The sequence below is a fragment of the Hyperolius riggenbachi genome, chromosome 3 (genome assembly GCF_040937935.1).
Source record: "Hyperolius riggenbachi isolate aHypRig1 chromosome 3, aHypRig1.pri, whole genome shotgun sequence".
In the NCBI taxonomy this organism is placed as follows: domain Eukaryota; kingdom Metazoa; phylum Chordata; class Amphibia; order Anura; family Hyperoliidae; genus Hyperolius; species Hyperolius riggenbachi.
In genome coordinates this window covers 302,146,819-302,160,574 of record NC_090648.1, presented here as the reverse complement: position 1 = coordinate 302,160,574, position 13,756 = coordinate 302,146,819, and the positions used below count along the sequence as shown (strand labels likewise).

Here is a 13,756-nt window from a genome sequence, read left to right as displayed (position 1 = left end):
AGGCTATTTTTAGATTAGAGGTGTGTAAGAGTAGGTAATCTGCAAATAAGGCTAATTTGGTATGGGTGTTATCTTTGTGGATTCCTACTATGGCGGGATTATACCTTAAAACAACTGCAAGATGCTCTATACAGATCACGTATAGTAGAGGGGATAAAGGTCTTGTCAACAGACCATTTTTTTATGCTAGTGTGAACTGATCTTTAGAGGCAGAGGATTAGCAGGACAACCAGGCAACTGGTATTTTTTAAAAGGAAATAGATATTGAAATTTCCATATAGCGCTGGCTTCAGGTTCCCTTTAAATGTAGGCTGAAGTGCAGTATATGAGGATTTTTTTTTCTATCATGCTAGACTTTGCAGGTGCATACTCAAGGATTAGCTAGGTTAGAAGAAAAATGGTCTATCAAAATGAATTTGTGTTGCAGCAAGAAATTGAAAAAGCTGTATTAAGCCCACGCAAACAAATGGAGAGCACCGTTTTTGTTTTTTTCACTGCAAGAATAATTTGCAATCAAGAAATATATTTTGTGCATTGTTAAGCAGAAATCTGCTTCCACTGATGGTGTGCGCACTCAAACTTGGGATTTTATAAAGTAACCTTTTAAAGGTTTTCAGTATTGAGATTGCCAGCTGTTGTTGATGTGATAACCAGTGTGTCCCATTTTTCCTTTTCTTACAGACATTTAAACACTTCAAGTCTTTTATGTGATTGTCAGTTAAAATGGCTGCCTCAGTGGTTAGTGGAAAATAAGTTGCAAACATTTGTAAATGCAAATTGTGCGCATCCCCAGAGTCTCAAGGGCAAAAGCATCTTTGCTGTGAGTGCTGATGAATTTGTGTGTGGTAAGTTACTTAAGATATCTTAAGGTCTTTTTTTTTGTTTTGTATTTTTTTTTTCTCGTATTTTAATACTTCCTTGAATTTCATTTTCTATTACTGGCTATATCTGTATGTTGTTTTATCAACTAAAGGATTTCATTAAAGTAAAATCAGCAACCTGTCTATTGTGTTGTATTTTTAAAGTGACAGATGTATTCTCAGAACAGTTATTAGATATTCATTGGCTGTACAAGGCATAATCTTAAACGCTTGCGGATGGCAGTGAGTGAAATCTACGTCCTGTTTTGATGCTGCTATTCCTGCCAAGGCGTAGATTCCACTGCGTTTTCTTGCAGCTCTCGTCACTCCCGCTGATAGTGTCTCTCTCTCCATGCCACAGCTCACTTGCCCTGCTGTTAGTATGCCAGCAGAGCTCTGTGAGCTGGTCTGAAGCTGATTTCATTGGCTCCTGACCCTGTCATCAATGTGAGCGACTCTCATTGGCTTACATTCATCACATGGTCAGGAGCCAATGAAAGTGGCTCCTGACCGGCTCACAGAGCTCTGCCGTCATAGAGACTGCAGAGTAGGTGGCCTGAGGCGATGGGTGGATGGCAGTAGCGGTGATTTATCGTAAGGAGACGGTTTCTGATACCACTGGTCTCTGGTCCTTAAAGGAGTACTATTGATTGAAACGACTTTTTTTTTTAATACTCTATATTAGTGTACACATTACCACTAGTGCTAGGGGCACTTTATTTATTCACCCAGGTCTCTCTCTTGCTATCCCTGCTTAAAAATTCATTTCTCACACAGCTCATAGTAGTTTGGGTCACCCTGAGCTGCTTGGTTACTCTGTCACACAGCTCACAAATATATTTCAGTGTCACTCACAGCAATCAGCAGACATGAGGAGAAATAGGCTGATCTGAGGTGGTAACAGGTAACTAAATGAGCTGGAATATTGCTGGAATATAACTAGCTATACCAGGAGTCTGTGTTTACACTCAGACTGGCTGCCTGCTTGAGGTGATTCACTCCAGGCTGCATCCACTTTACAAGCTGCTGAGAGGGGCAGACCACTGTCTACAATTAGCATTATTAGTATCTTTATCAGTCAAGAGAAGCAAAGATAATAAACACACATTGCTAGAATCTTTAACCCCTTACCACCATATCAATAAGATTCTTTCAGCAAGGTGATAATTAAACTATAAACTGAGGAGTTGATAGCAACTCCCCTGTGCAGACATGGGCTTAGCCCTCTGGGAGCCCTCAGCATATAGATACATTTGTATCAAACACTGACGGCCAAAACTGACGGAGGATTTTACAGCTGAGAGGAACAGCTGTGTGAGGAATCAAATTGCTCCTAGTACTTGTCCTAATGTGTGCTACAACATACAGCATTTAAAAATAAATGCATACATCGATAGTATTCCTTTAAGGGAGCAGATACCGCTGGTATTGAAAGTGTTAATATTAGATTGTTTTTTAGTGCTGATTGTACAGACTTACAGGTCTGGTGTCCAGTATATAGTTTGCTGAGAAGTAGAAGCAACTAACAGACTTAAAGCCTGGTACACACCTTAAATTTTGATTGGTCAATCACTGACCAACTTTACCACCTCCCATGTAGTCTGAGGACCAACAGATTTTGAACACTATGATCAGATTGTGTAGGTAAGCTCTTCTATTACATGGAAGTGGTAAAATTGGGTTTATTCTAGGCTTTGCTCTAAATTTTTGATTGGCCAACATTACCACCTCTATGTAGTCTGAGGATCAACAGATTTTGGATACTATAAACAGATTGTGCTCATACTACATGGAGATGGTAAAATTGGTCAGCGATTGTCCAATCAAAAATGAAGGTGTTGTATCAGGCTTAAAACCTCCTAAATAATCCTACATTTTAAACCTAGTACACACATTCAATTTTGATTGGCCAATTTTACCACCTCCAAGTAGTATGAGAGGCAGAAGCATTTGGAAACTATGAACAGATTGTGTAGCTAAGCTCTAATACTACATTGAAGTGGTAAAATTGGTCAATCAAATTTGAATGTGTACAAGACTTTAGGGTGCATACACACATCCAATTTTGATTGGCTAACTTTACCACTTCCATATGGTATGAGTGCCAATAAATGTTGAATACTATGATCAGATTGTGTAGCTAAAGCTCAAGATTTTCTCCCAAGCTCTGTTGCCCAAGCGATCGGATACTGATCCCTGCCGGGCAACAGAGCAGCCGTGACAGTGTTGTCAACACGTTTGTTTTAAAGCTGGGGTATGAAGAGACGACAAGCACGTGCGACAAAGCGGTTTCCAGCAGGCAAGGGAGTGGCAAGAACAATGGATGTGCCCGAACCCGTGCAGCATTCGTGCATCGCTAAAGATCCAACATGACGGATATTTAGAGATCGTCGTGTGGGGACTGTACCCACCTGCCGTTACCGGAATGATCCGTTGTTTCTCATTCATTTCTGGCAATTCGCTTTTTCCACGGGTATTCAGCTTCAGCTCTCATACTACATGGTAGTGGCCAAAGTGGCCATTCAAAATTGGATGTGTGTACGCACCCTTAGTTGCCTGGAATAGCACGCTGTATACCGCAACTTCTCTGATTTAGAGTGGCAGGGATCGGCAGAAGATTTTCTGTTAATAGTTTGGAGTGCAGGTTTTATCTGTAATAATAAATACACCCCTAGTTTATAAAAGGTTTTATGCTACTATGCATTTTTGCAATGCATTGGTCTTTATGTGTTTTTTTCTTTTTACTTATACCTTTTTTTAGATGATTTTCCAAAACCTCAAATCACTGTTCAGCCTGAAACCCAATCTGCAATAAAAGGCTCTAATGTGAGCTTCGTGTGCTCAGCAGCCAGCAGCAGTGATTCCCCAATGACATTCTCGTGGAAGAAGGACAATGAGCTGCTGCATGATGCAGAGATGGAGAACTCTGCCCATCTGCGGGCTCAGGGCGGTGAGGTGATGGAATATACGTCTGTTCTAACGCTGCACAGTGTGGAGTTCATCAGCGGAGGAAAATATCAGTGTGTCATCTCCAATCACTTTGGAACCTCCTACTCTGTCAAAGTCAAATTAACTGTCAACAGTAAGTGTATCTTTTTTTTTTTTTTTTTTTTTTTTTTTTTTTTGTGGATAAATATGTGACTGTTTGATATCAAATCTGATTAATTTACGGTTTCCCCCTCAGTGCTTCCTTCATTTACAAAGATGCCCATAGACCTCACTATTCGAGCCGGCTCTACAGCTCGCCTGGAGTGTGCTGCAGTTGGCTATCCAACGCCACAGATAGCTTGGCAGAAAAATGGCGGCACTGACTTTCCTGCAGCTCGTGAGAGAAGAATGCATGTGATGCCCGAAGATGATGTGTTCTTTATTGTGAATGCAAAAGTCGGGGACACTGGGGTGTACAGCTGTACGGCTCAGAACATAGCAGGAAGCATCTCTGCAAATGCCACACTGACCGTGCTAGGTAAGTTATTTCATGTGAAAAGTACGGTGGTTTCCAACTCAAACTGCTTCCTAGGTAGTCCAGCCTCTGCTAGAGCAGGCCCTATGCAGATAATTACTAATATGGCAAGGTACCAAAGACAGGAAATCTGTTCTTCAGACAGAATACAGATCTCATGCTTAAATGCAATATCAGTTTTGGAAACTCATTCATGGCTGCAAGTGGAAATACACAAATATCTTTTGATAATATTCAATTACAAAAAACACTCCTTTTTCCAGCATGTGTGTTCATATTTATGTATTTATTTTTTGGTCAGAAATTGGACACTATTTTAAAGCACAGCCTCCCTTCATCTCCTCATTTTGACGTTTATGATGTTCCCTTCTGTCAAACTAACAATCCAACCTGATCGGAGGGGACATTGCAGCATGTCTGCCTATTCCTGTTTGAAAATCTGACTTTAGCCAAAAGTCCAATTTTTCATTTATGGGGACAGGGGTAAATGAAGGAAGGAATGGACAATGTACAGAGGTATGTGGATCCAGCATGTACATACCTCTGTGCCTTAGGTAGCTTAGCCTCAGGTCAGGTATGCTTTTAAGAGACTCTGTAACATGAAAAAGATCCCCTGGGGGGTACTCACCTCGGGTGGGGAAAGCCTCCGGATCCTAATGAGGCTTCCCACGCCGTCCTCTGTCCCACGGGGGTCTCGCTGCAGCCCTCTGAACAGCCGGCGACAGGCCCGACTGTAATTTCAATATTTACCTTTGCTGGCTCCAGCGGGAGCGCTGTGGCTGCTTTCCTCTCCGAACTACACGGAAATACCCGATCTCAGTCGGGTCCGCTCTACTGCGCAGGCGCCGGAAACTTGCGCCTGCGCAGTAGAGCAGACCCGACGGCGATCGGGTATTTCCATGTAGTTCGGAGCCGACAGCCATCAGAGCGCCTGCGCAGGAGCCAGGAAGGTAAATATTACGTCACGGCTGCACGGAGGGCTGCAGCGAGACCCCCGTGGGACAGAGGACGTCGTGGGAAGCCTCATTAGGATCCGGAGGCTTCCCCCACCCGAGGTTGAGTACCCCCCAGGGGATTTTTTGAGGTTACAGATCCTCTTTAAATACTGTAATTTTTAGAGATGTTTAGTGATATGGTAAAAATACACAATGTTTTTCCAAGACGTAAATGTTGTGAAATGTAGGATTAATATTCATTTATATGGAGATTAAGTCTTTTGTTAGGCCTAGAATATGTTCTTTCCATAGCTTTTCTAAGAGAACTGGAGGATCTGAGAGCTAGAATTAACAGCCAGTCAGTAGATTAGTGCATGAATGAAAAATAAGTACCAACATTTTCTTCTCTGTTCAGCTAATTACTCTAGCAGCAAAGGATGAGTTTCTGGACATGGCAACAGTACTCCAAACAGAGTTGGGGGGGGGGGGGGGGGAAGCAGTGTAAACTTGACGTTTTTTAAATATTCACAAAAGCGTGCAAACTGAAATAGATGTTTGATAGCTGTAAATTTCGAAGACTTGTGCAGCAGTTGACGGTTTATGTCTTTGTTTATGCTGTGGCACTACTTAATTTGTATGACCATGCAGAATTATTTGCTCAAATTAGCAAGTGCTTTTATAACTGAGACTGAAACATACCTAAGAGCTGTTTCTTAATAGTTAGCAAGTCAGTTTAATTATTTGATACTTTCCCTTAAGCCCAGTTCATTCTTACATCTGTTGCCATTATTTCCCAAGAGTTGCTATCAGTGCCTTGACATAAGGTCCTGGGTTCGTCCAGAAGAGGAGACTGATGAGAGGGAGGCAGAATAAGACATTAGCGAAAATATACCATAAAATCTTACACTGTTTAAAAAAGGAAAAAAAAATATAGGTCCAAAACATTGATGGTGCCTTTAGTTATATGGTAACCTTTGTTCATATTTAGCTTTGTATAGAAGTGTAATAATAAATACTAAGGTATTTATCATCTCATCAACTCAGAAACACCTTCATTCCTGCGCCCCCTGGTGGATCGGACGGTATCAAAGGGAGAAACCACAGTTCTGCAATGCATTGCTGGGGGAAACCCAACACCAAGAGTAAACTGGACCAAGGATGATAGTCCATTGGTTGTAACAGAGCGACACTTCTTTGCTGCTGGAAACCAGCTACTGATTCTCGTGGACACAGACTTTGAAGATGCTGGAAAGTACACTTGTGAGATGTCCAATATCCTTGGAACAGAAAGAGGAAATATTCAGCTTTCAGTCATTCCTAACCCCACATGTGACTCCCCTGCTAATGCCACACCCTCATTGGAGGACGATGAATGGGCCACAGTTGGCATTGTAATCATAGCTGTGGTTTGCTGTGTGGTAGGAACCTCCCTTGTCTGGGTGGTCATCATATACCACACACGGAGAAAGAACGAGGATTGCAGTGTTACTAACACAGGTGGGTATGACAGCAGAGCTAGGCAGGAAATAAAAACCATTACTTTTCAGTTTTGGTTAATGGGATTGGCATGCAACAACGCCACACACAAATTTGAAAAGCATATGTTACGATGTGAGCATAACCTGGCAAGACACCAGTGTGGTTCTGGAGAGCTTGTCTGTGTCATGACCGTTTGGCCCTGGACCACAAAGTATGAGTTTAGCAATAGGTTTCCTCAGAGCTTTTTAAACCAGAAAGCAAAAATATATGTACTGTGTAAAGATTTTACATCATCCCATACTTCATGCAGATTTACAAGATTATGAAAGCTGCCATTGCTGATCTCATTCTAGAAAAATGCCATCAGACTAATGTTTTAGTAGTCTGAATCACACACACCTGCAACAAGCCTACAGCTAGCTTTGGCAGAGTGGAACAAGAACATATGATCTGTGTACTTGTACTGGATCTGTAACTCAGACCTTATTAGGCAGTGATTAAGGTTCTTTCACAATGAGGTCAGCAATGGCTGCTTTCACGCGCTCTCAGATCAGACTCACTTTAAAGCTGAAATGTAACCATTATTTAAATTCATAAGTATATACGTTATTTTGTTAACACTACTTAATGCCGCAGTTTGCATAGCGGGTTGCGCCCGCTATTTTATCGGGCCCAAATTACCAGGTATAGCCACTAATCATGGCTATTAAAATGGGTTTCTATGTTGGCACTCAAACTACCCCGGTGGATAACTGATTTATGCATTTTGCAGTGGTGGATTGGTTAGGGTTAGGCATAGGTAGGAGGGGGTCCAGTTAGGGTTAGGCATTGTTTGGGGGATCGGTTATGCATAGATTCAGGGGTTTGGTTAGGGTTAGGCATTGGTAGGGGAGGGTTCAAGTAAGAATGGGGTCAGGTTAGGTGTTTGTAAAACATAAGTTATTTTTACAGATATTTTACTATCATAATTACAAAGGGCCTAATAGAATATTGGTAATTTTACTGATATTCCACTAGTGAAACTTTTGAGTTATCATTCCTTCCCTCCCTCTTTGTTTCAAATATTGATGCATCTCTCGCACAGTTCACAAGTTTAGTTATTTGAGTTGTATTTTATATTCCAGTTTTTCTTCTTCTCATTTTGTTTTGTCACTTCATATTGCAACATTTTATTTTACAGATGAGACCAACCTGCCTGTGGACACACCCAGCTATCTGTCCTCACAGGGCACTCTGGCTGAGAGGCAGGAAGGATACATCTCTTCTGAAAATGGAAGCCACCATTTCATAGCTTCCTCAATGAGTGGTTATTTCATGCAACAAAGAGATGCCAACGGTAAGCTGTGATAATTGTCTCTTATATTTCCCTTATTTTATAAAGTGACCAATATTCTAGCCTGTGACACCAGGAAACCACAGCATACCTGTGCATATTGCAGACAATGATGGTCATTATTTTACATAGCACTGACTTTTTCCGCACAAGACCTTAGAAAAATTAACATCGCAACTTACCTTGCTGTGCATATTGTTTTTTTATATTGAGATGGAGGATGTCTGTATCTGGATTTGTCTTAAAGAGAATCTGTATTGTTAAAATCGCACAAAAGTAAACATACCAGTGCATTAGGGGACATCTCCTATTACCCTCTGACACAATTTCGCCGCTTCTCGCCGCATTAAAAGTGGTTAAAAACAGTTTTAAAAAGTTTGTTTATAAACAAACAAAATGGCCACCAAAACAGGAAGTAGGTTGATGTACAGTATGTCCACACATAGAAAATACATCCATACACAAGCAGGCTGTATACACCCTTCCTTTTGAATCTCAAAAGATCATTTGTGTGTTTCTTTCCCCCTGCAATTCTCATGCACTGAAGTTTCAGGCTGCTCTTTTCTTCCTGCAAACAGCTTTGCCCTTGTCTGTAACTCCTCAGTATGTGAAAGCCCAGCCAGCTCAGAGGACGATTTATCCAGCTTGTAAAGGATAAGAGAGAAGAGAGAAGCTGCTCTAATCTAAATAATACACAGGCAGTGTGCATAGAGGGGCCTGGAAGGGGGAGTTCATAGCAGAACCACAACACTGAAGAACTTGGCAGCCTTCCAGACACAGGCCAACAAGTCTGACAGGGGAAAGATACATTGATTTATTACAGAGACTGTGGTAGTACAACGTGCTGCAGTAAGCTAGAACACATTAGAATAGCTTTTGGAACTTGTAGGATGATACAAAACAGGATGCAATTTTTGTTACGGAGTCTCTTTAAATGGAACTTTCTCTGTTCACTAATAGGGCATAATTAGTTTTAGATTTTTTTTTTCTCAATCGGACTACACAGATGTTGAGCTGCAGTCCCTGAGGGCGTAGCCATACCTGTATTTAGGGTGGACTGAGAAATTGTTTTTTTTACTTTATTAACCACACCTTTTCTGACTAATTCTTATCAATTTAATTTGAGCTGTGCCACAAAATGTGAGGACCTCATCCCTTGAGGACTGGAGTTTGACATTTTTGGTATAAAGTAAACCTTAACATGGATGAGGGCGTTTTTTTTTTTGGGGGGGGGGGGGGTCATTCATAGACCGTGTACTGTACCGATCTTAAGTCATATGTTTATTTTTTTTATTTTTTTTTAGGAATTTACTATTTGGATAATGAAAGTGATACGGACTTGGAAAATGCAGCTGATCCACTATTCTTTCACTACATGAGGCCTCAGAATTCATTGTACCTCAAAGGCAATCACTACAGCCCTGAGACATGTGAGGCGCACCACTCAGGTCAGTGACTGCAAGAAATCGTTCCGCTCTCTATAGGCACTATACTGATTTTAGTGAATGTTTCAAAAGTGGCGAATGTTCTAGAACCCTGAAGCTATCTACATACAGTAGATTTCAGTCACTCGAAATCATTGTTCATGATAGTTTTGGGTTACAATCTTTTGTGTGTATCCCAGTGCTGGCCATTCCATCTTCTGCAGTCTGCTGAACTGGAAAGCCCTTGGCCTGATTTCCTTTAGGCTTCCCCATGGTGGCTCAATGCAGTGCATCTCCTGCTTATCTTCTGCTTTCCATAGGACAGAACATGCCACACAGCAGTGAGCCAAACAAGCAGGTTCATGTAGCAATTGTGGTAAACCGTCCAAACTGATCATGAAAGCTTGTTACAGGCGAAGCCTCTGAATTTAGCTGACCACTGAGATAATTGTGACTTTTTTTTTTCATAGATGCATCTTTTTTCATATATTTACCCAGCTAAAATGGGGAAGGGGGGTGTCAGTCCTGGTTGAGCTATTCATCAGACTTTCAAAATGCAGACTTGCTAAAAATATTCATGGTTTCGAGCTCCACCTACTGAAATAGCAAATATTTTGTGAATCTTGCCACATAGTAATGTCTAACAGACTTTAAGAATATCCCAACAGTTACCATTAAAATGTGTGCAGCTGAGCAGCTTTAGTGTTACACCCCATTCCCACCCACCACTTTTTATATTGCTTTTAAGGGGCTCCATAGCCTTCAGCCTTTTTCTTGCACGTCCCTGTTGTGCGTGCGATGATGTAATTGCTTGCGGTATGTTCCAAAGCTGCTAGGATGTGGGCCCTTCCATCCACATTCTGTGCGCTGAGTAAGCACTGCTGGCACTGCACATAGGATGGCACTGCACATAGTATACTGTATAACCTGCAGATAAGCTGCCTCCCTCCACTTTACACCCAAAATATGGTTGTAAAAAAGTCTGCTTTTCAGCGTTGTTATACAGGACTTCCTGAATGAAAACAATAAATATAATCATATTTTTTCAACACTTTAAACTTGTTTCATGAGTTCACGCCCACTTATTCTACAGGTACTGGTGTCAGCAGGTTGTGTCAATAGCATGGGGAAACCTCTATCTTACCATCATATACATTGAGCTATAAAACTCAAAGCTACTTTTCAGAAAGTATTATTATTATTATTACTTTTTTTAAGTGCTTTAATAATTTTTTTTTTACCCTTTTTAATTTTATCAAATTTCTTTTTTTCACCTTCTTTCCAAAAGGATGTAATCCAGATCAACAACTGTCAAATCTAGCTTCTTATGAACCAGATTACTTAAAACACAAGGACTTTGGCTTATATACACAACAACGGAATGATCATTTCTTCAATGCCACAGACCTTTCTGGAGGTTATCCTCAGATTCGTGCATTTCCTGGCTCTGTCTGCAGCCAAAGTGAAGATGGCAAAGCTAGAAGGGATTGTGATGTAGATGATTTTGTCCAGAAGGACAATCGTGAAAAGAACTGCTATATGGGTAAGTGTTTATTATTACCTTGCTGCTTGTGTTTACCCTTTCCTGCCACACTAATCGTTCTGGGCTTTACATCTACCAAAAACCACAAAATAACTTAAAGAGAAACTATTAGCTATAAAATGCCCCCCCCCCCCTCCAAAAAAAACAACAAACACATATGTAAGTAGATAAATACTTGCTCTACTTACATAACAGATGTATAGTAGTGTCCACGTTTTGCTTTCTGTTAATCTCCTGTAAATATGTACAGTTCTGTTGATGGCGGGGGCCATCTTGTGTCCTCCAGCGTAAAGCCTACAAATAGCCCTATCCTTCATTGCTTTCCCTTCTAAGTGGTTAAAATTAATGGAGCACTTAGGGTGCTCCTAGATTAAAAAATATATTAAACTTACCTCCTACTAAGGAAGGTTCATAAATGGTGTGTGCTTTGAGGGAAGGGGTCAGCTTGCATTTACTTACCACCAGGGGGCTGATCCCTAGGCCCCTAACCTGAAATAGCCACCTCAATGCAGGTCTGGAGGTGTAGTCCATTAAAGTGATTACATCTCCCAGCCAGGAGGTTTGTTTGATATACTTAAACATTGGTGCTCAGATCCCATTAAGACTGTTGACTGTCAAAAATGTTCCTAATCCATTATTTGGCCCACGCAGAGGGCAGAAGTTGGGTTTAGCTAATCTGCTTCTTCCAACAGCTGTTAATAGTTCAGTAACTTGTTGGCCCAATCACCCCCCTAGGAGAAGTAAATTATAATGTTTATGATGCCCCTCTGTGGAAATCTGTGAAGTAATTTTAACCCTCTGGGCGATACAATTATATCGCCCAGGAGGGGGCGCAGCACTTTTTTTAAATTTTTTTTCTTTTTTAAATCATGTAGCGAGCCCTGGGCTCGCTACATGATAGCCGCTGCGCAGCGTCATCCCCCCACCCACTCCGATCACCTTCGACGATCAGAGTAAGCAGGAAATCCCGTTCAGAACGGGATTTCCTGCTGGGCTTCCCCCGGTCGCCATGGCGACGGGGCGGGATGACTTCATGGATGTCGTGACGTCAGAGGGAGTCATGATCCACCCCTCAGCGCTGCCTGGCACTGATTGGCCAGGCTGCGCAAGGGGTCTGGGGGGGGCTGCGCGGCATGGCGGGTAGCGGCGGATCAGCGGCGAGCGGCGCCGTTCGGAAGTTACACGCAGCTAGCAAAGTGCTAGCTGCGTGTAACAAAAAAAAAATTATGCAAATCGGCCCACCAGGGTCTGAGAACTCCTCCTGCGCGACATACCCCGAGCTCAGCTCGGGATTATCGCTCAGGAGGTTAAAGCTCTAATTCCCTCGCGTCTATACTTGTATTTATTTTGTTCTTTCTTGTCTGTTTTGTAGCATAGGGACCATGTTCTTTCTCAAAGGTTTGCTCTTAAGATAAAAAGAAGCCTGCACTAGTTCTTCTATTCCTTTAAAAACATGCCTCTTTTTGGGATTTCAATCATGTGACCTTCTTAGCAGTTCACCATAGTCTGCTTTACCCTTCTGAGAAATACATGACAACACAGTGTTGCCTGGGGAGTGTGGCTGGGCAGCTGCTTACTCCTCTGCCACTTTTTTCTCAGGAAGTGGGGGTTTGGCATGGGCTTTTTTTATTCGCCATATCTCCCGCAGTGTATTCTAGGCAGGCTGCCAATTTCCCTCTTCTCTTTGTCCAAGGCGGTTGTAGGATTTTTTTTTTTTTTCATTATATGGTTAAGGTATTAAACATAATTTTTCTATGTGTGTATAATTTAAAACTTTATGGAAGAATTTTTTCATAATTTGGTTTTCCCTTTTTACAGGAACTTTTGGAAAGTCAATATGGAAGCCTTCTGAAGAGTCCGTTCATCAGACAATAGACTGCGTCATCTCCCACAGTGATTCTCACTCCTCATTGGATATACCATTAGACTGTGATAAAGAACAAGCAAACGAGAGAGCTTTTCCTGACCAAGCAGGAAATGTGTTGCACAAGCAGATCCTTTCAGAAAATCACAGGACTATATTTTCCAACTATGACATGGACACATAGCAGTTCTGCAGTATTTATTTATAGTTCCGCTATCCAAAGACCTTAATATGCTACCTCAGCTATGAACGTTATCCAAAGGAAAGAACAAAAAGACTTCTAATGACCTATGCTTGAATGCAAACCCTTCAGAAATTCTTTTCAGATGTCTGGAAAAAGATATTTGCTTATATGGAAACTTTTTTTATACTCCAAAATGGAAAGTTTAACTTAAAACTTGTAAATATTGATATGAATATTTTTGTATTTTTATATTACCAGATTTTTATGGTAAAGCTATTGCTAATGTTGTACATTTGCACAGTATGTTGAATAAAATATGCCAACATATTTTTAAACATTTTTCAAGAGACATCTTTGTTTTATTAAAAGTATTAACCGCTGAGGAATGGTAAAACATATAGACTTGTAGCTGGCATAGCCCTGCTTTGTGTATGGCACAGTATGGTGAACATTACAGTATAATAATAATAGAACTACATATAGATAATTAAAGAGTGTCACCAAATCCAGCTTGCATGTTCAGATGGCAACTGAATCCCTATAGGTGCACCCAACTTTCCATGCCACACTCTCCTTGTGAGTGGTGATGGGGGAGTGATCAGTAAAGTTGCATTTTCGGGCTATTTGCAGTTGTATCCCTAAGTTGCTGCCCAGTATCCCTTTTCCTCTGC

At 41.3% G+C, this 13,756-nt stretch overlaps 1 protein-coding gene across 1 annotated transcript in view; it reads left to right on the top strand.

Annotated features, from left to right (window-relative positions):
* Nucleotides 1–13,370, top strand: part of LRIG3 (leucine rich repeats and immunoglobulin like domains 3) — a 62,352-nt gene extending 48,982 nt beyond the window's left edge. The window contains exons 12-19 of the mRNA XM_068276609.1: nucleotides 682–845; nucleotides 3,622–3,942; nucleotides 4,045–4,326; nucleotides 6,303–6,755; nucleotides 7,918–8,073; nucleotides 9,375–9,518; nucleotides 10,783–11,037; nucleotides 12,856–13,370. Coding sequence (XP_068132710.1) covers nucleotides 682–845; nucleotides 3,622–3,942; nucleotides 4,045–4,326; nucleotides 6,303–6,755; nucleotides 7,918–8,073; nucleotides 9,375–9,518; nucleotides 10,783–11,037; nucleotides 12,856–13,085 — 2,005 coding nt within the window. The 3' untranslated portion in view covers nucleotides 13,086–13,370. The remainder of the gene's footprint in view (nucleotides 1–681; nucleotides 846–3,621; nucleotides 3,943–4,044; nucleotides 4,327–6,302; nucleotides 6,756–7,917; nucleotides 8,074–9,374; nucleotides 9,519–10,782; nucleotides 11,038–12,855) is intronic.
* The last annotated feature ends 386 nt before the right edge of the window (nucleotides 13,371–13,756 follow it).